Raw genomic sequence first — 25,095 nt, forward strand, 5'->3', positions numbered from 1 at the left:
TAAATGAAAACTACAACTTTTATTCATTCGACTTTTCTGCTTCAATAGGCAACTTCTTCAGAATCCAGGTTTTTAGTTCTTCTATTTCAGTTCTGTTTAACTCATGATTGAGGTTTGGAAAAGTGTGAAGAGATGTTGGTACTCCCAATGACTTTAACATCTTGTTGGTTTCTTCACCCCAAGAATACAGAACTAGTTCATCAGCAGTTCCATGACACTGAAATAATTCTGGAAGGACACTTTCATTTCTTTTCAAAGCCTAGATGGAGAAGAAACACTGTGAAACATCATTATACATTTTCAAAGAATATTTACAATTACATGGTGACAATTTATGTAATAGTTCAATTTATCCATCTGTCTACTACTGCAGATATTGTACTGTCTCTATAAAAGCAAACCAAGAAATGTGCAGTTTTTCTCCAGCTATTTCAAGTTCCAGTGGTAAGTCTTGACTAGTGATAAGGCTTACATTTAAGACTATGTCCCTTTCCAAACAAGAGAAAGGAAAAGAAATTCATGGCAGCAGATGGAGCCAATGAGTATTGTAATTCACTATAAATTTTCAAAGAGCATTTACATCTACATGGACTTGAAAAACTATTGACAACTTAAAGAGCATTTCATTTGTTAATTCTCATTCTACATTGACTTAGTCTGAAAAAAGTAGTTGTACTGTCTGTTCAAAAAGCAGCAAAACATTATGTAAAGATAGTTTTAAAGCCTTATTTTGATAATATTTTGCTTACCTGTTTCTAGGAAATAGGTTTAGAATGTTAATCTAATACCTCAGATGTAGAAACATTCTATACTTGATTTTAATTATCATGCTTTTAAGCTAAGCAACATTACTGTAAAAACTTTTCACACTCACCTCATATACAGCAGAATCTTTATTGAGAAAACTAGACAGCGCAAAGACTCCTGCCAGATCTTGATGAAACCTATACGCTAAATGCATTGCCATTCCACCTCCCATGGAAAAGCCTCCTATGATGCAACAAAAGAAACAAATATAGGATTTTATTATATGTTCGTAATCCAGTTTGATTGTTTTTTATCTTCAGACTTCTACCTTTTATGCACAATGCAAGAGAAAACTATATTGTAATCTTGCTACTCAAACACCTTAAATCAAAAGTCCATTCAATTCAGAAGTTGAACAGCTAAGGAAACCTCTAAATGTTCATCACTGGGAAAGAAAAAATATAAACCAAAACACAGTGACTTTAGAAGCTGCTTGTATGCCCTATTTCAGATACTTGAACACCATGTATATATATTCTATAAGCAAAATTCTTCTGTTTTTAAGGTTAATAACATTTAAGCAAGAAAGATCTGTTTTGCTGTTGTATATAACCAATAAACACTCACATTAGGCTACTCAGAGTTTGAGGTCCTTTTTTTTGTTGTTACTCCTTAGAATAGACAGGCAAAAAACAGCGAGGTAGCCCACCTCAGTACATAGAATCATTTAAGTTGTAAAGGACCGCAAAAATTCAACACCCCTACCAATGAACAGGGGTAACTGAGTTCTAACAAGATCTCTGATCTAACAGCCGTCTGTTAAGTACGTATCTTAAACTGCACTGATTTCTTATGCAGTAATTCCTCAGGGATGATTTTTACATGACAAATACTCATTAGGAAAGAAATCCAGACCACTGCATTACTTCACAAGGATACAGTACATAAGGTACTATGCTGACTGCATCCAGATAGACTACCATGAGGAATGACTGGCTGGCTAAAACATCTCTAACACACAGATAACTGGCAGAAAGGTTGTGACAGCAGCCATGCTCAGAGCAGCACAAGTACACATGTACTAGTGAGATCACTGGTTTGTGTCAAGCTGTTAACTTGTGTTAAGTAGTAGCAAAATTCTGTATTCAAATGTTAATTAGTAGCAAAATTCTGTACACAGATCTTTTAATGTAAAAGGCATGGAGATACAGCTTGAAGGAAAAATACAAGTAGCCAAAACACGCAACCATTTTAGCTTAGCCTTCAGAAGTGATCAAATGGAGACGTGAAAATGAACAAAGCTCTTTTGCAAGGACTATGTGAGCCCCCTGCTTTGAGTTTGTTCTGTTGTACACATAAGTTTCATATGGTTCATATAACAAGTGCAATGTCTCTGCAGTACTGAAACTGAGCCCAGTGATATTCAACTTTGATGCTTCACTGGATGCTGCAACCACACACAATATCCTTGGGGCACACAAGCTCAGAGGCAGAAAATGCTGCACTCTATAATTACTACTTGGTCACAGAGAGACAGATTTGAACAGGAAAGCGTCCTCCAATAAGTATAATTGTAGGTCCCACAAGGTCTAAGACCCTTCTAGCTCACAGAACTTCTTGTGTTGTAACTGGAAGATTTGGCTTGACTTGTGTAGAAATTTTCCTACAAACACTAGACTAATCCAATCATTGTGTTCAGCTTCTCTCACACAACTGTATTTTTAATTTCTGATCAACCTGTGATCAGAATTTCTATTGAATTCCCATTTCTTCTCTCTAGTTACTATCATCTTGTAGTCTTGAGGTGAATATGGCCAAAACTGTAACTGAAGTATCTCAATTTAACATGAATAACAGGAAGAAAGAAGAAGATACAGTCTGGAAGACTAGAGTCTGGAATTCCTTTGCAAACACAACCCTCAAGTGAATCAGGAGAGTTGTATCTTCAAACTAGGAGATACACCTGGAATCCCATACCTATATGCTGGGGAGCTGATAATACCCTGATACTTATCTCTGGTAAACTAATACAGGATCTGCTGTTTAAACTAAAGGTTGATTTCAAGGGTAATGTTAAAAGTAATACGTCTAAGTACTAAGCAGCAGTTCAGAAATACAAGTAGTTAAAGAATGCATGAGTAAGTAAATCCAAAATACACTTCAAAATTTTCACACAGATCACATCACCTGAAGTTTTGAAGAAACCTGCTTTCACAAAACTATTGAAAACATCACTGCAAGCCTTTCACCTGCATCACCACTCCCCACCAGACATGTTCTTTCATATGTATGAGGATTCAACAATGGAAAAAAAAAAGCATGTTGCAAAAGACTCATAGAGCAACCCCCAGAATTTCAACACCACTGATTCCACATTCACGAAGAATAATGCCTGTGGAAGTACCTACAAATACAGCAAGTTATACAGCCATTACATAAACAACATCATGTATGGAGCTGAGTTTTTCTGTATTCTCTTCTGTGGAACCTCATCATTTCCCCCCTTTTCTTTTGATCCATCTGAATGACACTAATTATGTCAATCCTCTGCAAGAAGCACTTTTATATTATAGTAGTTTACAAAAAAGTGCAGATATGCTTTGTCCACATAGAAAATGAAGCCTGTTTTAAATGTTTTTGAATGCAAAAAAGTTTGCATTGAAAACTCATTACTAGTTTGTAAATGATTTAATCTAAAATTTTGTACCGAGTTAGTCACAGTCTGGCAACTCTATCTGCAATTACTCACCAGCAGTCTTTGACAATGCAGTCACCTTCTGTTTAGAAGAATATTAGGTAATGGTTCTTTCACGTGGCTCACACTACTCTAAGAAAAATGTAATACAAAGGACAACTAGCTCTTTGAAATTGGTTTTCCACAAGACAACCTGAATTTTATCACTTAACACCACAACAACCGCTGAACAAACACCATATAGTAAATACTTTGAAACAATTTGAGTAAGCACTTGCAGTTGGAGGCAATTCTCAAGTATGACACTGTAAATGTAAATTTGACATAAAAAAATGGTATGTTCAGTCAGTAACTACTATAGGAATTCAGGTTTCAGACTAAGGAAAAATAAGAGGTGTTGTGCAGATGTAACAAGAAATAACATGAAGTGAGAGAACACAAGCAACACAGCAAAGTACAAAATGCTTATGTACACCTGTCATCTCAATATAACCAATACCTAGATCCTACAGCATTGTTAATAAGATTGTCATGAATTAATCAAGATCAAAAAACCAAGGCTGTGCACAAAGTTCAGATTTTATTTTTTTTTTTTTTTTTTTTTTTTTTACAGAAAACCTGTGCCCATTTTCTGTTTTTTTTTTTCCCCCCCACTTCATATCTATTTTTAAAGAGATGGGTAATCAACAGTTAAAAACTTAAGCGATCTAGTAGCATCATTTTTCCTTATAGATGTCATTTTGGGAAAGCATTAAGTCATATGAATTAAGTTTCTAACCATTAGTATTACGTTGCCAGCCGTACAAAAGATGTTTAGGCACAGGCTAAGTAAGCATAAGCACATATAAAAGAGACTCAATTCAGTAGAGCAGATTTCTCTAGCAAAGAAACTTCACTCAAGCATGACACATTATGACCTCAAATCTGCTTCTGTACTTCTCTCAAGTCCAGGATTGCAAGCTTGTGAGCCTCCTCACTGCCCAAAGAATCTTGAACTTCACTATTTCATGGTCACTGAAGCTGTCCTTGAGCTTCACATCCCCCACAAGTCACATTTCAGTGAGACCAAGGTCTCTCAGCACAGCACCTCTTCTCTTTTGCTCCCCTATCACTTGGAGAAGGAAGCCTTAATCATTTTGTTACACATACTGATTATGAGGATTTACAAAACAGTGAACCAGGTCATTTTTAAGTCTTTCCCGTATGATTTTTAAAAAGTGGTTAAAGCTGTCTTTCCACAGTAAAAATCACAGTGGCAGGAAACAATCTTAATTATTAATCACATTTGGTGCATCAATTCTGAAGTGCACAATGAGCGCAGATCTGCCACTTGCAGACACCAAGCATGAAGTCCTCTTGCATGAGTTACTGCTGCAGAATTAGAAACTAGTTCATTATAGCACAGCATCAAGAGGAAAAGTGGTAAGCCCAGACTTTCAACATAAGGATACAGATTTGGATGTAGGAGTGGGTTTTGAAGCGCTTATTTTAAGCAACTTTTTTTTTTCTTTTGTTTCTCTAATGGTTATTTTTCATCTTCCCTGCATTTCTTCAAATTTGTCAGTGCAGCTTTGGTAACAAAGTGGCAAGAGATGAATGTCACAGCATCTGTACCAGCACTGTGCAATCAGAGACAATTACCCTCCTGTTCTATTGGGCTAGACCAGCAGCTGGCAACTGCCTTTGCCCATTCTGTTATCATCACAATATATTACACACTCTTGCCTAGCTTTCTTTTTGTTTTCATAGCAATTTTCATCCTCCATTTCTCCTTTTTGAAATTTCAACTTACAGTTGCTTTAATCAGTTTATTATCATGAATTTTCCCTAAAGCTACATTTCAGTTTACTTTCTGCTCTCCCTAAGGACTTTCTGTGATTTACCTTCTATTAATGGTAACAGCAAATCCTTGTTCTACACATCAACTGCAAAGAAGCTGACTTTCTGTTCTGACCTTCCTTTTTCCATACATGAATGGATGTATTATATGCATTTAACAGTGCTCATACATGAATATCAGAGAAGAGTACAAATATACCAGTGAAACAGCAAATTCCCTTCTCTACAAAAGTCTCAGAACACTGCTCCTGTGTAAGTGCTTTAACGTGTACTTTGTCTCAAGTGAATTTCCTCATATCAGCCTTTTTCTCCCTTTATTTTGGGAACTTTGCTAAACATTAAACTTACAAACTATCAGAACTGAAATTAATAGTTTAACCCCTAACAGCATTTGTTTGTTACTCACTGTCTTTACAAGAACAAAGACAAATTTCCTCGACTGGCTCAGCCACTTCCTCTTCTCTGGAATAAATTTGCTATTCAACTTTCCCACAATTAAAAAAAATCAGCATGTTTGAATGTGTATTAAAGTGACATGAGTTTTACTGTTCTCTTGTAAAAAGTATACAGCAGATTATTGTTTAACTAAGGTGATGCTTTAGAAACTAGTTGTGTATTTTCAACTGAAGTAGGTGGTAGAAGAGAACATAAGCAATCAACTTTCAGAACTAGAAGAAAAGTAAAAGCCATGAAGCCTCAAAAGAGTAACATCTGAATGAAAACTCAACCAAAGCTAAGGACCTAGCCACACGTCAAATGTGTTCACAGTTGTTTCTGAGGATGACAATATGGCAGCCCTCCTGCCATACTTAACTGTAAATTTTTTTTTGCAGTCATCTCAGTCTTGTAAAACTGAGATTGATTTCTGAAGCACCTATATCTGCAGACCTCATAGCCCACGTGTTACAGTGCGTAGCGTAGAGACGTACCTCTTCTCCCTACTCCTGGCTATAACCAGCAGTAATGGGAAAGACGCATGATGACAAAATGCTCCAAAATCAAATTTTCTCCAACCAAAAGAAGCTTTAGCTTACTTTACATAAGGAGCAGAAGAGGAGTTCCTTTGAGGCCAAGTCAGAATGAAAGAAGGGAAGAAAATTAGGTGGAAGAGCACTAGGGAAAAAAGATATTCACCCATCATTAAACACACATCAAGGAAAATTAATTTAGAAAACTTGCTTTCCAACTCCTGTCATTTATCTCTCAGCTTTGCTCACCACTCCCATCTATATGTTTTTATTACCTCATGCCTTTGCTTCTTCCATGCAACCTGGTACATACTTATGAACTTATCTGGAATACTAATCCTTCCCTCCTTTCAACTCTCTCCTTAAAAAAAAAATGGAGCATTTATTTTGTTTCAGTGCAGAAAATAGTAGCTATGACTCAAATACTAAACCTCTAGCAAATACGTACGGTGCTGCTTGCAGTAAAAATACTTATCTTCTGTAAAACAGAGGACCTTAAGAAGAATTACAAATGAGATGGCATTAACAGTCTACTAGAAAGGGTTTATGTTAGGGAAAGGTTTAAAATAGAAAAAACCAGGAGAGTGATTCTAGGTTGGTGTAGGAAAGATGTAACCCGAGATCTTTCAGAAAAAAAAAGACAGAAAAGCAATGGTAAGGATTTACTTAAGTAGCACTGAATCTGCACTGACATCTGAAGATGGATTAGAGAACTTGACCTTGTTAAGACTTTCTCTTCTATGACCCCGTAGGCACAGTTGTGAAGTAAGTGCGTGTCAACATGCACTCTGTGGCATGTCTCAAAGTAGTTCATGCTGTGTTTTAATGAATTATTGTTTTCATCTTCTCATATTTACAGAATCTTCTCTCTGGGATGTCAAAGCAAAGGTTTTTCCTCCCCATCCTATTCTCACACACACAGAGAGCTGGAAATGCTAATATTTACAAGAGGCACAGAACTTTCATGTTACTTCCACCATGGTTCAGTAGCTGTGTAAGAAGTCTAGCAATAAACAAAAGTGGTTGTGTGTCTTGTTATTGTTACAGTACAAGGGGTCAGGAATCATGCGTGTGTGTTTTGGCAAACAGTCAAATCTACAGGACTGTTATTGAAAGTTTATTTTCACTGGCTGCTTACACAAGTGACTACAGGTGGCAGAGCCCAATGTGCTTGGATCAGCATTTCTGTACTACACAAAAAGTGACCTGTAAAGTAGGGAAGAAGTACTAAATCAAAAACAACGAAGAGAACAAAAAGATGGGCTTTCACTGAAACACAGTTGACCAAAGTGAACCCTATCTTTATGCTCCAAATGAGAAGTGTCTATTTCTATCAAGCAGCAGCATATTCATGAGTAAAACTGTGTAAATATTTGGTATTTTCCACATAAGTAATTTTATAGTACACCACCATTCTGGAATGGATGTACGTTGCTTTGGAAGTTAAACAAACACACAAAACAGAAAAGACCCACCATCACCTGAATACTAACTCTGTTTTAAGTAGAAAATGAAGTGATTGTCTCACATTTGAAAATGCTATTTGCTTAACTAATTTAATGATGAATCCAGAGCTGTATACAGAATGATCACAACCAGCTTTTAAGAAGGGGTACTAATCAAGGTCCAAGAGTCAGAATTTGACTAATTCTTATCACACTCTTATCTCCAAAGTCAAATAACTTATGAAGTTATTTGCAAGAATTGCTTCAGCCAGGAAAGCCAGAAGAGTAACTCAAAAGTACTTTTTAGCTAGAAAGTGATTTCCATTATAAAATTCAGGGGATGATATCATTATTTAGAATAATTAATATTTCAATTAGTCTTCCCTCTTTCTCCTTACAAAGTCAGATGAATAAAATCCTCAACGAATACGTTTACTTCTTTCAAAAGACTTCTGCACTGACACAAAGGCAATGTAAACTATCAGGAAAAGAATAGGCAGATGAGACGTGTACCACTGCATGCTGGTTGATTTCAATAACAATTTATTCACCTCCAGTGAATTAAGCAATTTAGTTCTTTCCTTTAGAAGTAGATACACAGTGCAGATATTAAAAAAAGTTGCTGCAGTGTTTTTATTGATATAGAAAATGAGAGGCATACTTAGACTTCATCCTTAGTTTCAGGGTTTAGCTCTACCGACAGCCACTTTCGGATTTCAGAGCTAACCACGCTACCCACAGTAACAGCATAGGCTGTCGTTTCTCTCAGAACATGTGATCTTACTGTATGCATAGTCTTCTGGTGGAAAGTTTGATTGCTCCAGAAGGAGAATCATCCCCTAGATCACCTGATGATGGGATGCTCATTTCTACTGTTTGAGTGCCTACCCTGCTTCCCCCTTCCTGCTTGCCTAACACCTTGCTTGCCATCATCTAACAATATCTGACACTTAACCTCAGCCTATAATTTCTAGTCCACTATTCTATATAAAACCATAACCTTCAATCTTGCTATCCTCCTCGTAGCTATTTTGTTTTCTTTCCACTCATTAAAACACCCACTTACTGCAAAATATAAAGTCCCACAACCCAGCTTTCCATAACCCTCTAATAAGTATCTCATTCTCTGTAACTCCCCCCCACTGCTCACGCAACTGTTCTTGGCTTCTGTGATGTACCTGAAAAGGACCCCTGCTGCTCTTCAGACTGTTGTCAATCCTCTAGTTCCTTTCTCATATATTTAAGATCTTCACATCACTTTATAGATTTATAGATTGGTGCAGATGGATTGAATATATCCTCATAATTAACCAGTGGTGTCACATTCTTTTGATGAAAAATGTTATAAAGCTACCAAGTGCCTTTACAGGAGGTCTGCTTTTCTGTAAGAAACAATGCCAGAATATGTTAAACTATTTCAAGAAGGCCTATCTAAAACTACCAAGTATGTTCCATTACTTCGGCTCTCACTGATATTAAAATCAACCATTATTCATAGAATCCTCACAGGATCTCTTAAGCTTCACTCTCCATTGCATCCCATGCTAGTTAACCATTAAAACCAGCACAGAGAAGGCATAAAGTTCTTGTGGAAGAACACTAAGACTTGAACAGCCGTAAGTGACAATTCACTTTCCACTAGTTGATTTATTTTATATATCCATACAGGCTCCTCACCTCTGTACTCTGTCTGGAACTGACTCAGGACCACCTTATTTTGTTTGTTACTTGAAAATTAGATTCACTAAGACGAAGCATCTGTTACAAAGAAACAGCACCTTACTCTAGAAGCCTGAAACCAATGTTCTTCAGAGTGAGAAAAACGTGCACTGTTTTTACTTTACAGATGAGGAATGCAAGTCCATAGAGACAGACTTCCAAATACATGCTGAAGCAATTGGTGCACATCAACTTCACTCTGTTTAAAACTTGTGGAAAGAAAAAACACCTTACACTGCAGTCTACTACTGATTTTGAGGGCTACAGAGTAAGGAGAAAAACTAGTAGCAAACTGGATCTGTAAATAGAACATCTCCCAGCTTACCCTATGAAAAAGCACCTGCACTTCTTCAGCTGCTTCCAAGCCAGCAGGTATAACACAGGAAAAAGAGATCAAAGACTGTGCTGAAAGCCATCCAAAACAATGCATTCCACAGCCAGGGCAATAAGCCAGAAAGGGAAAGTAAACAGAGGCCTTCAAAGAGTAACATTGGGCTGGACCAAGAAAACATGTAGGCTGAAGGGCAGTGGCTTCACCACGCAGGAGCTTGATGGAATGACTCACTTGGCCATAAATTTTAAAGTTCCCACATTAGGAGTTTTTTCCCCAACCTGAAATAGTTTGTGGTCTAGGGATGGGACAAGGAGCCAAGGACTCCCAAATTCTCACTCCCTCTCTCATGTAGGCTACTCCTTTGGCCTCAACTTCTGTGCCTCGATATCCCACTCCCTATTTCACAGAACTACTGGGAAAGCCACTGGAAATCTGTGGAAATGAAGAGGGACAAGGAGATAGAGATATGAATGAGATATGACAAACAGCACATCATTTGTTGTCAAGTGTAAACCTTTAGCGATGTATAACATACTACTTGTTTCCCCGTGCATTAACTTAAATCAGAATGTTTAAAGCAGCATGGAAAAGTCCATGACAATTTATACGCTACCTCTGCACTCTCCAAAATACAAGCCTCTTTGGCAAAGCATGCCAAAAGTATGTCTTTTCACCCACCAAAATGGCTAGAAGCAAAAGGCACGTATTTTCCATTGCTTCCAGTAAAGCACTGCTCACTATGTTTTAAATTATGATTATAAATGATCATTTCAAATTAAAATAGTTATATATATTACATTTCTGAGGACACTGCTTGCAGTTAGCCACATTCACCATGTGATATAGGTTTAAATAATGACTGAATGTTCTTGAGGATTGGCTACTGAAGGAGTTATTCGGCAACACAGGCTCATGGGCTTTTAGAGTGAATTAATTCCCAAGCAGATGATCCCAACAATTAGAAGCATTAAAATAAACACATCAAAAATTAAGTCTTACCTATTAGTATTCTGTCCTTTGTAATGCCATTTTTCATCTCATTATTGATCAAGTCTGTAAGCCCTTGGCACATAGAGTCAATACTCTCAATGTGTTCTGGACAGTCATTACATATTTTATATCTGTCAAACCACACAGTGGAAGTAGCTCCGTTCATTGGTGTGTAAGGCCTAGAGCGGTGGAATGAAAGGAGACAAATGATTAATTAAGCATAAGATCAAAACCTGTCAGTGTAATTCGTAAATAAAAGTAATTTGTTATTTGTCCAGCAAAGGAAAGAAGAAATGTCTTTCAGCTCTAATTCACTTCACTCCCAATCACTTTGCATTTTCTTGCATTCAAAAGACTGCTCTTTAAGAGCGAAGAAGGCATTTTACTGCTGTATAAAATGAACTGACTGAAACTTATAATGTGAAGGCCGATCAGTTCAGCTAAACATTAATCGTAACCTTGTAAAGAGGTTCTTAATCCCAAAGCCGGGATTGAAATCCCACAGGAATAAAACAAACTTAAGTAACTGCTCAATGAGATAACTTCGAAGGAACTAGTTATGTGATTCAGTTGCCTTGTGTTGAAATTAACAGGAGATGCATATTATGAGCTGTCAAGTACTTTTAAGACATTTATTCCATTAATTTTTTCTTCTTAAATAAACACAGCCATCTTCACCTTAATAAGGTAGGTTACTCAGAAGTAACTGAAAGAAGTGCCATGTGCTTGCTGGTTGGTACACAGACAAATTAAAGGCACACAAATCTTTTTTTTTCCTCCACCCTAATACTGTGTTATCAGGTTAATATTTTTGAGTACCACCTAAACCTCACAATCATGAAAGCTCCAATTGAAAGCAGCCTTTTCTTTGTTTTTAAATAAAGAAGATAAACAGAATTCTGAAATCCCAAGCAAGGTGATCTAACTGCCTTGCAATGGTTTCACAATTTAATACAAAAAAATCTTGCTTTGAGATCGATGCTTCAGCTCAAAACCATGCCCCCTAAGATCCTTAATTGCAATGTCTAACCAGGGGCACATACTTCATTTTTACTTAAGCTTAGGTGAGCTCAGATCAGATTACAATCACTGCCTACCAACAGACAGCTTTTGATAAATCTGTCTGGATAAGAACCCACTGAAAAGCTAATGCTGACTTCTGTGCTCTTGGTTTTTTCAGTACTAGTATTAAACAAAAACACAACTAGCCTAAAATTAGAAAGGCAATACTTCAATTACTCTTAATGAAACAACAAATTCTGCCTTTATTAATACCAGAGAGGTTTCATATGTTTCATATGACAACATCTACCTCTAAATCACAAATACTGCCACTAGCTGAAATACGCAAAAAGCTGAATACTACTCGCATTACTCAGTCAAAGAAGTAAAATATGAGAGGAGAGATTTTCTTCTACCAGGTGCTATGAACACGAAGTACATAAGATCCATGACTTAAAAGCTGATAAGCCAAGTATAAAAGCAACAAAGAGCAGGAAGGTACACACAGACTGCCCTGTTTTACCTACTTGAGCACAGCTTCAGTCTGTAAAAAGCCAAAACAACCCACTAATACTCAAGATGGTCAACTTCAATTGAGTGCGTTCCTTAGGCTGTCCCTCATTTGCTTTATTCAGAACTAACCATGTACCTAACCACCAGAACTAACATACATATATGTATATATATATATTTAAAATAGTCCTTACTTGTCCTTTAAAAATGTGTAACCACTGAATTTAAGGAAATACAGTAGAAATATTCCACACACCCAACAAGCGGAAAAATAAATGAAAAAAAAGTTCTTTTCATTCCCTAGCATTAGGGCTGTATCCAGGACCCTTCCCAAGTGAATACATCAATGCCACGAAACAAGATTACAAAATTTCTAATTCACTTATCAGTTTCTAAGAGTACTCCCTCCAGTTAGACACACCAACCAGAATGAAATCAATGAATTATCTGGAAGACTCTCAGACAAAGTGCTGTACAGACTAAGCACTTAAACAAAATTTAATTCAAGGCTTTAGTTTCCCACTTTTACACCAGTCCTAGTAAAAATGCTTAGCAGTCAGAGCTAGAAAGATGTATAAGGTTATAGTATTACTACAGGAGGTCAACCAAGGACTTCCATATAACAAAGATGTGTTTTATTTATGGAAAATACATACTACAAAAAAAAATAAACACACGTCCCCTTAACTGAAAGACGATTCAGAGTCATTACTAAACCCATGAGGCAACTGTAATGCTTGATCAGAAGTCAAAACCTGTGACTTTGCAAGTTCTTCAGTGAAACAGATGAAAGACTAATGTGCCTTAATCCCAGAGTAAAAAGACACCCGAGCAAACAATTGAGATTCTTTCAGCTGTCTCAAAAATATCCATGCAACCACTCTTGATTTCTCAGAAATACATTGAGAATAACTTTTACATAAAGTTGGGAAGTAAGGTTCTTTTAATGGTTCACCCAACTGGCACATCTGTTTTAGTCATTCACCTTGTTCTTTATATAAATCTCTTTATTAGCTGGCACACTACAACTCAGACATTACCACGGTAAACAAATATGCTTGGCATGGAACCATCTGAACAGCTCCAAGAATACAGCATAAAATTTTTTCATACAATTAAACCACAAAAGAAAAAAATTCCTATGTTACATGCACACAAGAGATTGGACCAAAATACACAAAAGCAAAGAAATAGAGACTGGAGTGAAATCTTCATCTATTAAGCTAAGTATGGTCAGTTAAGGACAGTGTCAAACAGAATGGTCACTAAGTTTGCATTTCTTGCTTTCCTAAATTCAACCAAAACTTGTACAACATTATTCCCAATACATTTTTCTGTACCTCACTTCTCTTACTCTACCATTTGAATGGTAGTGAAAACAGCTCCATGTCTCTAAAACACATGCTTTGGAGATTCTGAATAAAAATACACAGCCCTGCCCACAACCCAAAGCTTGTTTGTTCTGATATTTTTATTTTTTTTTCTTTAGGGTGTGTTTTTGCTTTGTTTGTTAAGCCTCTGGAGCATAAAAAAACCAGATTCAAAAACATAACAGAAAACAGGAACTAAGGAACATTCTTGCAAACATATACAACTTTCAAATGTATACCCATTTTTAAGAGATTCGAAACAACTTCCTACAAGTCAAACCAACTCTCTAGCAAAGAGACTAGACAGAAGGGAGATATGGCTAATAGCACTTAAACTGCAAGAACTCTCAGGAAAAGAATCTTTACAGTGCTTCCTGACATCGTTCTAGATAATTCTTTTCTTAGTACTTGACAGGTCATCTTTTTCAAGGGTAGGTATTGATGCTTACCTCATGTATATACTTCTTGAAGAAGATAGCATAAGAAACTGCAGTTCAGGAATATCCTACACACCTACCATCTGAATGTCTTAAAAGAACAATTTGTGCTCTAGTACCTCCATTTGTCATCCTTTTAATTTTTTAAGCATATACTCTAATACAAAGGTAATCTTCGCTGTTGATTTCATTATAAAGTTCTGAAGTAATGCCAATCAATCGTGTTTTTACAAACTAAAGATAGATTAGCATGTGCTAATGGGGGCTACGTACTAACAAATAAAGTAGAATGAAAGTAGACAGCAATGCCTCCAACTTTTTCTACCTTTCTGAAGCATGGATTACACATTTTATACTTTAATCCTGTACAGATTTGTGCTAAGTAGCTTGAAGTGATCTTAAGTCAACAAGAGCAGAGAAGAAGCAAACAATGGCACACAAAGTTCAAGGTCAGATCTAAAAATCATGCAAAGTTGTCTCCAAAACATTACTAGCATATCAAGTCAAATAAAAGAACAGATGTTTTGTTTGTTAACCTGTAAATCACTGTCCAAACATTAAGTTTCAAGACATAAAAGGATAAAACAAGACTACTAGCTACTTCCAATAAGAAGTGCAGAGTAGCAGACAAGCACACTGATAAACAATAAATATATTTCACTAACTCTTCCTCTTGATGCACAGTTTTATCACTGTCTTCACATTCAGCTCTCAGATCCCCCTGCTAATAGTCATATGAAATACAGACCACTGGTGATGTATTAAGGTTGTTTTTTTTTTAATGAAGTTCCAGACAGAACTTCTGGAGGTATGAGACAGAACTGAGAATCTATAGCAAAGTTAAGTTTCAAGATTCAAAGAAAGATACTCCAAAAATCCTTATTTTTGCTTCCTTCCTGAATTCACCTCCTTTCAAGTTAGGAGGCACTGAGTCACATAAGACATTGTAATGTTGTCTTTTGGAAGTCTACACATCCCTTCAAGAAAATCTACACAGCACAGTGCCAGATTATCCAAGATGTAGAAGCAAGTCTCAACTCTGCTAAAGCTGCTTTCATTGGGAAAAAAAAAATCCATTCAATCTTACTCCCTAATCTCAAATTCTGTTTGCATAATCTCATGGCTGACACTAACACACCACAACAGAATGCCTGGTTACTAACTCTGCTTTTAATCTCACTGTCAACCTGAAGCTGAAAGTGAATTTGGGAAAAAATAAAAAAGACAGGAGGTAGAGAGCAGAGAATCCACATACTCAAACCAGAAGCATTATTCAGAGGTCTGATCCAAGTTATATCTTATGCTAAATCTGAGGTTCAACACAGCTTAACAATGAGGCTTTACAGTATGGTAACAGCATAAAATGTGCCAGAAATTCAAACAGCTTCAACAAGTACACAAAAAAAGAGCAATCTCCACAAGGAGTAATTCCATCTGTTCAACAGAACATCCTGTGCCTCTTCACTCAACCACATCAGCGTAAATGCAAACGCTTTCAAAACAGTTGTTCTGAATCTCTGCTGCCTGAAATTGTAACAACTGAGCAAATACATAACAGCAACCTGCAGAAACAATGTTTTGATGATTTTCCTTACTGGTGACAAATGTTTCCCATTCAAAACAAAGGAAGCTTCAAATGCAGCTGACATAAAACTCAAACTCAGCAGGTCAGACAGATTATTTATTTTAATTGTTTTGCCTTTTTGCTTGGGGAGGGGGGGAAGGATGCCATTTGCAGGGATTTGTAAAAAGAAAATCAGAAAAACAGCAATAACATTGTGGATGAGTAGTCTGTAAATAACCGTTCCCATCCCAAGCAAAAGCATTACACATATGCATATCCATGTTTTCCTCACTTAACATAAAGGGAGAAATAAAAGGAAGACATGAAGCTTCTCACAATATGCTTTCATCATTACTATGCAGAATATGGTCAATTTCTGCTTAGAATGAACGAACTACCCCATGATACCAACCAAAACCTTTCACTTGTCCCTTAGAATTCCGCTTCTAAAAGACAACTTTGTGTTACATTTATGAATGAGGTTAGGGCTCACAAAAGTGAGGGATTAATAACACTCGCTTGAGCCAAGCATAGTATGATAGGCACCATGCACGCTCCCCTATACGGCTCTGCCAATCCATCTCAAGTCTGACCTGCAGTACCCCTGCTGCTTTTCCAATCCTAGGCCTCTCACTAGCAGAGACTGCCAATGGTGCTGAACGGTGCCAAACTGTCTGGTGGTTTTGCAGTATAGCCAAATGGGGACTACGAGGAGATGAAACTAATTTCCACCCGTGAGCAGAGATGCAAACCTAGGTGAAAGGATGGAGACCAGCACGCATAACACTGAGCAGCTCATAGCAGCCACAGACTTAGTGACAACAAAAATTAGAATATACTGAAAAAAATAGACCAAGTCTGCAAAGAATTGTTGGCCACAGAAAGGTATGTTGAGTGAATGTCAAAAAAGATCCACAAAATAGCCGGAGAGGTATTTATAGTTTACTTTCTGACTTGCAAAAGAAGACTGTCAGAATGGAATGCTAGACAATGCAAAGAATCTTTGACCTAGATTTTTTTAAGGGAATTAAAGAAGGTAAGGTATACTTATTAAAACAAGTGGAGCCTAAATGGTTTTAACTTTACCACGTTAGCTCCTGCAATGCCAATTTAAACTATCACTTTCTATTATAAAAAAAAAGGTTAAATTGGGTAGCATTCAGTTCTGATTTAGAAACTCAATAGAAACCTAATGTTTAAGTCACAGCCATAGCAGCTGAAACAGTATTTAAAGCTGTAGTCATCCTGACCCAAATAAAAAAAGGAAAAAAGGAAAGCCTTTCCTTTAAAACTATTACTGTAGACGTGGCTTTAGGGATTGCATCAGCTACTAGGGCTACAGTTTGAGATCCCACGTTCTAATTAGAAGTCATACATTAGCATTACAAGGGAGAAGAAATACAATTCTGTTGTCTTGAGCAAGTTATATCTATGTACATTAGCACTGGTCTTGAAAGAAAGCTAAAGCTGAAAGAACAACCTACTAAAATAAAATGCATCTATGGATTTTCAGTATCCCTGGTTGCCTATGTGACAGAAAGCAAGAATTCTCCAAGAAGAAAAAAACTGGAAATGTAAGTTTGTAAAGCAAGTCACTTGCACAAAATCTTCATGTACCACATTCAGGCATTTAATTTCCAAACATCATGCACTTCCAGCTGCCACTACTCTCACTACATCTCACTGAGACTTCAAATACCTGTATTTAGCCATTTTTTACTTAAGTATGCTCTTCACCATAGGATTTGTTTGTGGCTGCAATTTGCTGTTAGAACACCTATGCATCTTCTAACTACATTCTGTTACTTCCAGTCAAGAAACAGGTAAATTTGAGAAACTTCAGAACACTCTAAAGTAATAGGGAAAGTGCAAAAATGCTGTACACACTTTACCTGTTTGGGGGACACGTGGAGTATCACTCTCTAGACAGACCCTGAACATTACAAAAATGAATGATTAAAGAAAAGTAAGCCTTTAAAAAAAGACGAAAGTATTTTACAGAGACCTGCAGAGGTACAAAACAATTTTTATAAAACACAGTTCAGAAATGTTCTGTTGCTTTTACCCACACAAAGGAAGAATCCCAACTACTGCTCGCTGGAATCGATGCTAATCAAACAGAAAACACATTTTAGAATTCTTCTAGCTTACATGCTGGGCTGGTTTTCCAAAATAACTTTCAAGTGTTCCGACTCCTGAATCAAAACATGTCTGATGCTGTAGTAATAAAGGAGATGTGCATTTGTGCTCAGGATAAATTCTAAATAACACTTAGAAAACAAAACCCATCTAATCTCTGCAGAGAACATAAGATTTAATGTTTTATTGAGAGTTTTGAGCTCTGCTGCTGTTCAGAACTCTATTTAAGAGCTGAAGAGCCAAATCTAGACTTACCTACCAGCAGAATTATATCAGTCAAAATTTTGAAGAGGCATTCTGTAAAATGCAGGTTATCCTGTGAAAGCCTCTAGCATTGCAGTTATATTAAATCTGCTTTTACTGGCATAACTGCTTTAAGAGTGTTCAATGTGTATGTGGTAAACCATGCTGGCAAAGATAGGAGTTTATTATAGACTATGAACTACATTCACATTAGCAATATCTTGCCAGAAGAGCCTATTAGCCAAGCAATCTTAGTATGGTCTTGCCTAACTTGAAGCTTTTCCTTGATTTCATCATTAGCGTAAAAACCTGCTCACAAATGTTTCTGCTCTGCTTCTAAAACTGACAACACAGTGGGCAACACTGTGCCATCCAGAGATATCCCTTCACTCATCACTGCAGCTTTTCATCAGCATCTGTTTCCAGATATTCAAAAGCTGGATCAGAACCGTATATACATACTTGCACATATGCAACTGCCCACCTGCAGGTATCATTATCAAGGACACTGAATTCCCCTGCTGGTGCTGGAAACATTTGGCATTCTTACCAAAAGATGCACACACACACACAGACGTAAGTATATACACATGCATATATATGTACATATGCAAAATCATAGCACACACAAGTGCCTAATGCAGATTTTCCATTTGCTATTGAAGTTTGGATGTTCTAGATCTTGTTTTCATTTTCTGTGGATAGAAAGATAATGTTTAGATTCTGTACACTAAGGGATATGGTTTAGTGGGCAAATATTGCCGGTAGGTGGACAGTCAGACTGGATGATCTGGGAGGTCTTCTCCAGCTCTGGTGATTTTATGATTCCAAGGAGAGGAATCATTGCAAATATATTTAAAAGCATAACATGCTTGAACTTGAATACCAAAATAATATTAAAAGGGTTTCCAAAGGTGTCTGTTATTTCTGTTTCAACCAATAATACTTCACTTCTCATTGTTGCAGAGCGGTAAACATAATTGCGCTTAATGACATCTGTTTTATTTCACTGTCAGCTAATTGTGCTTATCAGCAACAGAAGGGTCTACACTAATATTCCTAAGCATAATTTACATTGGCAAAGAGAAACAGAGTGGGTATTTTTAATTCTTTCAATACAAAACTTCTCATAATTTTGCTAAGAAACACCTCTTAATGGAATCATGTGTGGTCCCTACCTACTCTAGAAATGACTAAAAATAACCTTTGCTCTAAAAAAAAGTTGTCAGTTTACACAGATCTTTTAATTATGTCCATATCTTCCTCCAAATCTCTTCATAAAGGAAATCCAAAGTCTTCAGATAAAAAACAATTACCGTCCACATTAATGTCACTCATTTAGCTCTGATCTTGCTGATTATTAATTTATTTATAGCTTATATCTGTAGTTATCCAAAAAAAACCCCAGAGTAAAAAAAAATGTATCTCAGAAGTGCAATAGGATGGAAAAAATAAGCACCAGCCTCACAGATATGGTCTGAAGCACTCTGGCTGCACCTAACACTTGACATTTCATAGGGTAGCAAAGCATCAACATTTCTCTAGTACTTGCTCTCGATAGGGAAGAAATAGAGCCCATCAGTATGTTTGATCTGACACTGAGAATTCCACCTATCACTTTAGTCTGTCATTAATGAAGTAACGATCACATTATTTACAGGCATTCATATTCAATACCTACTAACCCAAAAGACACTGCATTAAAAACTTGGGCTTGATTCTTCTGTAACAGTGAGCATATTCACACTGCAATCTCTCGATTGCTTTTCCTGCTTAAGTGGATCAAGGTCAAGGAAAGGTTTTTCGCATTAGTGATTGCCAGGTAAGATCTGTTATTATACTTGTTAATATGCTCCAAGAATATTTTTTTTCTGACTTTCAGAACTTTGTACTTTGAAAGTTCATGTAGAATATCACAACTTCCTTTCCTTCCACATTCAGCCACACTCTGGCACAGAACTGTAAAGAACTTTAAGCCCCATTACCTTTAAAGAAAACATTTTCCTAACCTAGAGCCACAGTCATTTAAAAAAAATGAATCAATGTTATGAAAAATTAAGCATCTCGGAAATATAGCACCATATCTTTAAATAGTTAAATACAGGCATAGGTGACCAACTTCTGGCCTTTATTTTGATCTCCTTAACTTTCAAAATCACAGGGGTAAATATTTTTTTTATCTCCTTGTGGCGTACCACTGAATACACAAGCGTCACTTAATAACAAGATCTTACCTGCAGTGAACACCGAATACAGTTCTTTCTGACAGTTGGGTCAGAGGCAAAATTAAGGAAAAGTACAAACTTAAAATTCCCAGTCCTTCCTCCAGGAGTTGCAGATTATTCACGTCCTATTGGTCACAAAGACCATCTACCAAGAACTGAAGTCCAGCATTAGATACAAAGTATTTTAGTGTTTAAACTAATAAAGGTAGAACAGAGACACAGAATAGGGCTCTACAATTCAATTACAGCACACACTGGAGTATCTTCTACGGACAACAAGGAGGTTGAAAGACTTAAAGACAGTACTTGAATGTGAATTGGAAATTGCGACTTACATGAAACCTTAATCCTTCACCATTGCAGATGCAGTGCAGCAATGCACTGTTCAGCTCTGATTTTGCCAAAAGGCATAAACATTAAGGATGCACTACAACAACCTGTACCAATACTTACAAGCATAATTTACAGTAGCGGATTAGAATAATTTAATTGTACTGTTAAAACATACTAAGCAATACCTGGCAGGAGCTGTTGGATAAATTACTTTTATATGCTGGAAAGCCATGTCTTGATTCAAAATTCGTTTTATCCATGTTCTTACTCCTTGGCCAGTATCACCTGTAACACACAGAAGAGTACAGCAAGAATTACTCCGTATTGTTTTCCCTCTAAACGCACAATGTCAGATACATTTATTCTAGATTGAGCTAATTTCTTAATCACAAAGTTAATTCTCCAAACTCCTGCAGAAAATAACCTTTAATAACCTCAATTACCTTTAAAATGAAGATGGACTCAAATACTCCTAGAAACAGATTCCCGAGGAAGCTCCACAGCATAAATTTAATAAATACTTTACCACATTCAGCAGCTGAATACCTCCTAATCGGGCGCCTTACATCTCATTTGCAACTCACCTTACTTGCTGATAGCAAAAAAATAAAAGAATACCAGTGGATATTCCACAAATGAGTTAGAAAACTTGCTGTAGTAAAATGTGACTTTCTCTTTTAAGGGAAACAGCATTTTATACTAACCCACTTCAAAGACACAGTCAAGCAATAGAGAGAATCTTCACATTTTATTATGCTAATGTTACACGTAAGCTTTAGGGAAGTATCAGTCAAACACCCCCAACTTTTTGTAAACGTATTCAAGTTTTAATTCAAATATCTGGCAGGCTCCTCTAAACCACTATTCCAACAGGTCTATTTGAACACTGGCTGAGCTCTACTGTGTGCTTTATTATTAACCATCCAAACTCAGCTTATAGCCAAAGTCCCTACAAATAGAAGGGCTATGAACAGATAGATACACAGGATGAATTCAAATGCAGTACGTGTTCCTTTCAAACAATTACAGACACTTTCTAGACCTCATCTTTGCTTTACCAGTAGCTTCAAATATAACCTGCCACCTGCCTAAAAATGCATGCACACAGTGGTCTCTAGTAAGATTAAAGACTGAGTAACCCAGCTCAAAGAATATGGTTTCTAGGAGGCAGTAACAATCTGTAGTAATTTCCAACCTAAACTTTTAGTCAGAATTCAGCAAACTGGAATCCCACTTCTGCCACTCACGTCATATTATTTCATTTTCAGCTGAAGTCAAAGACTCCTTCATATTCTCATCTCAGACCACTAATCTGAATTAAGAGCCTTCTCTATTGCTTTATTTCAGACTGGTCAGGTTGACTTTAAAACTCGCTTTATTCCATGAAGTGACCAAGCCACAAGAAAAATTGTCCTAATCCACACTTTCCACCCTCTTACATGGGTTCCTCAGAACAATGACACATGAATATACCAACTTTGCTACACTACTTATAATACCCCAATAGACAAGGTTTTCTCTTGCTTTACTATTCACAGAAAATTTAGGGACTTCATTATATTTACAGCCAGTGCTTTTAGAATTAACAACGGAAAACAACAACAAACCAAATCCAGCACATTTATTTTTTTTCCATAGCAAATAGCAAACCCATGCAACATAGCAAAACCATGAAGTTCTGAGCTAAATATCCCAAGGGGACAATAAACAATTGGGTCCCCAAACCAACACATTACTGGGCTATTTTAAGTGTTAAAAGTCAAAATTATGTCTTCAACTTGATGCTTCAGAGCACGTTCCACAGCACTTTTTCCTTACATGAGTTGTATGGTCTTTGCTAACATCAGTAGAAGCATCTACAGTTCTTGAAGCTGGTTTGCCAATGTAAAGTTGATACAAAACTCAATAATTTGACAATGGCTTACTGTACACCAAGAGTTCCCCTGGTCCAAATGCTATGCAACCTGCAAGTACTTCTATGCAAAGGTGAAAAAATTTGATTTGCTAAGAACAGAAAGGAGGAGAGGGAGAGAAAATACCAACAAAACAACAGCAGTCCAAAACGTTTCTCTTTGAAGCTGTTCTTAAATTTTAGCACTGTTTATCCTTCTGACCATTACTAAGAGGCAAACAGTCAATTCTGTTTCCAAACCTGAAATAAACTGATGGTAGCAATACTGTCTTTCTTCCCGCCCTGGAGTAAAACAAATTACTTTCATTTAAAATATATCTTTCATTTTCAAATTTTCTTTTAGCATTTGTTATATAAAGTTGTAAACTTAAGTTGATCAAATGTACAATAATTTTAAATTTGATTTACAGCCATTTGCCTTCTTCACTGAGCTACCAAACAGATCCCCCATTTAAAATTGGATGTACAGTACCAGAAATTTTCTAACCTTTTTTTCCCCCCCATAGCATTTTGTATTTACATTCTCCACTTGTTACATTTTGGCTGCAGCAAGTACTATTAACAAAATGGATTCATGCCATCTGACTGCCACTTCCCATCACAAGCCCTGTATAGAAGGTACCAATTGAGTTTTATACGCCAGCCCACAGCAATGGCACTGTGGCTACTTCTGTTTTAAGTTCTATCCTGCGGAATTGCTAAACAAAACCAAATAAAAGCACCCTCATACCTACCCCTTGCAAACATTATGACTGAAATCATATTAAAAATGAAAAATTGTAGAGTGCTTTGACCACATGCAGAACCAACTTCTAACCATAATCTTCCCTTCCTCCTCCAACATGAGAAATTATTTCCTTGAGCATTAAAACATTAGCATTAACGAGAGGGCTGAACACACCTTACCAACTCTGTTTCATTTTTTGTTTTTAAACTTCCAGGATTTCAGAAAAATGTAATTAAACTATTTAAAAAAAAGCAACAAAAAACAATAACTAATAAGTACCTAAATCACAGTAAGCCTACAGTAAGACTGAAGAAGTTAAGCATGTTATCATGTACAGATTACTCAGCAGAATAGATTGGAAGTCCTTGATCTAATAAAGACTTATGATCCTTTTTCTTGTCTTTTTTTTTGTTTTGTTTTTTTTAAGTCACATGGACTTGGTGGCTGTTATTTAATATTAACCTTTGGAATGAACTCTGCCCTCTTGCTCTTGGACCGCTTGCTGAAGGCCTGCTGTAAAGGCCAGGATGTCCACCTGCACAGGCTAGAATCTTCCCAGCAGGTGACTTACGCAGCCTATTAACACTCCTAAAAGAGTCATGGAATCATTTGAGTTGGAAGGGACCCTTTAAGGCCATCTAGTCCAAACCCCTATGATGAACTGGGAGGCTTACAGCTCGATCAGGGTGCTCAGAGCCCCATCCAGTCTGATCCTGGATGTCTTCAGGGACGAGGCATTCACCTCCTCACTGGGTATTCCGTTCCATTCTCTTACCATCCCAACTGTTAAAAACTTCTTCCTTACCTCCAATCTAAATCTCCCCTCTTTTAGTTTTCAAAATCCATTTCCCCTTGTCCTGTCTTAACAGACTCCTGATGAAGAGTTTGTCCCCTTCTTTCTTACAGCCGCCCTTTAGGTACTGAAAAGCCGCTCTCAGGTCTCCTGGATCCCCCTCTTCTCCAGGTTTAACAGCCCCAGCTCCCTCAGCCTGTTCTTGTAAGGGAGGTATCCCATCCCAGGATCATTTTTGTGGCCCCTTCCCTGGACAGGGGCCAACAGGTCCACGTCTCTCCTATACTGAGGACTGCACACCTGGATGCAGTACTCCAGGTGAGGTCCTTCACACACGGCTACTCTCAGAAATAACAGTACCAAACTAACGGGAGCACAGCTTCCAGGCAAAGTGAGCCGAGCTGGTATAGCACAGAACCGCACACCATAAGTGACCCAGACAAATGGGAAATTTGGAAAGCCCAAACACGAAACCCACCCCCCACGTGGGGTCAGCCCCACACTAGCACCCGGGACGGGAAGGAGAAGCTAAAGTCGCGGGGCACGAGGCACCCAAAGCCGGATTTCCTTCTTCTCAGCCCCGCCGTGCCTGGCAGCTGCCCCGCCGGAAAGGGCCGCCACACTCCCGGCAGAACCCCGCGGCAGAGGGAGGCTCTCCCCGCCCTTCCCAACAGGCAGCGAGCCCCTGCCCCGCGCCCCGGCCCTGAGCCGCCACCTGAGCCGTGCAGGAAGATGAGGGAGGCGGTGTGCCGGCCAGAGGGGGACACCACGCTTCTCCGTATGGCCGCCATGCCCGCCACTCCCCGCCCCCGCCGGGCCCACAGCGCACCCATCGCGCCGGCGCAGGGCCGGCCCCGGGCGGGCAGGGCTGTTCTCATCCGTCCAGCGCGAAGAAAGAAAGAAACTGCGGCACTTCTGGGGTTCTTTTTGCTCTTCTTCACGTCCACCTACGTGTATTTCTTCATCTTCTCAAATAGCGCTGTCAGTTTTAAAATGAGGTTTCCATAGGTGGCTGTAAACCAGCATTCTTTCTTTTTTCTTTTCAGTAGAACAAGTAAAACTCTCACCATGCTGTCCTGATTAGACCTGACTCTGAAGTC

General features: G+C 37.7%; 1 protein-coding gene across 3 annotated transcripts; it reads right to left on the reverse strand.

Moving 5' to 3' along the window:
* On the reverse strand, window positions 1-24,804 carry LYPLAL1 (lysophospholipase like 1). 3 transcript variants are annotated; one of them, NM_001277567.2, is made up of 5 exons: window positions 24,711-24,804; window positions 20,749-20,848; window positions 10,747-10,916; window positions 875-990; window positions 1-259 (listed from the first exon to the last, which is right to left on the reverse strand). In NM_001277567.2, exons 1-5 carry the CDS (start codon window positions 24,784-24,786, stop codon window positions 20-22), a joined length of 702 nt encoding a protein of 233 aa, NP_001264496.2. In that variant the 5' UTR covers window positions 24,787-24,804; the 3' UTR covers window positions 1-19. The 3 variants fall into 3 exon arrangements, with proteins under 3 accessions (NP_001264496.2, XP_046794727.1, XP_046794726.1); XM_046938771.1 differs by having other exon boundaries at window positions 23,877-24,804; XM_046938770.1 differs by lacking the exon at window positions 24,711-24,804 and adding an exon at window positions 23,665-23,814.
* Between the last annotated feature and the right edge of the window lie 291 nt (window positions 24,805-25,095).

This window comes from Gallus gallus, chromosome 3 (genome assembly GCF_016699485.2).
Source record: "Gallus gallus isolate bGalGal1 chromosome 3, bGalGal1.mat.broiler.GRCg7b, whole genome shotgun sequence".
NCBI lineage: Eukaryota > Metazoa > Chordata > Aves > Galliformes > Phasianidae > Gallus > Gallus gallus.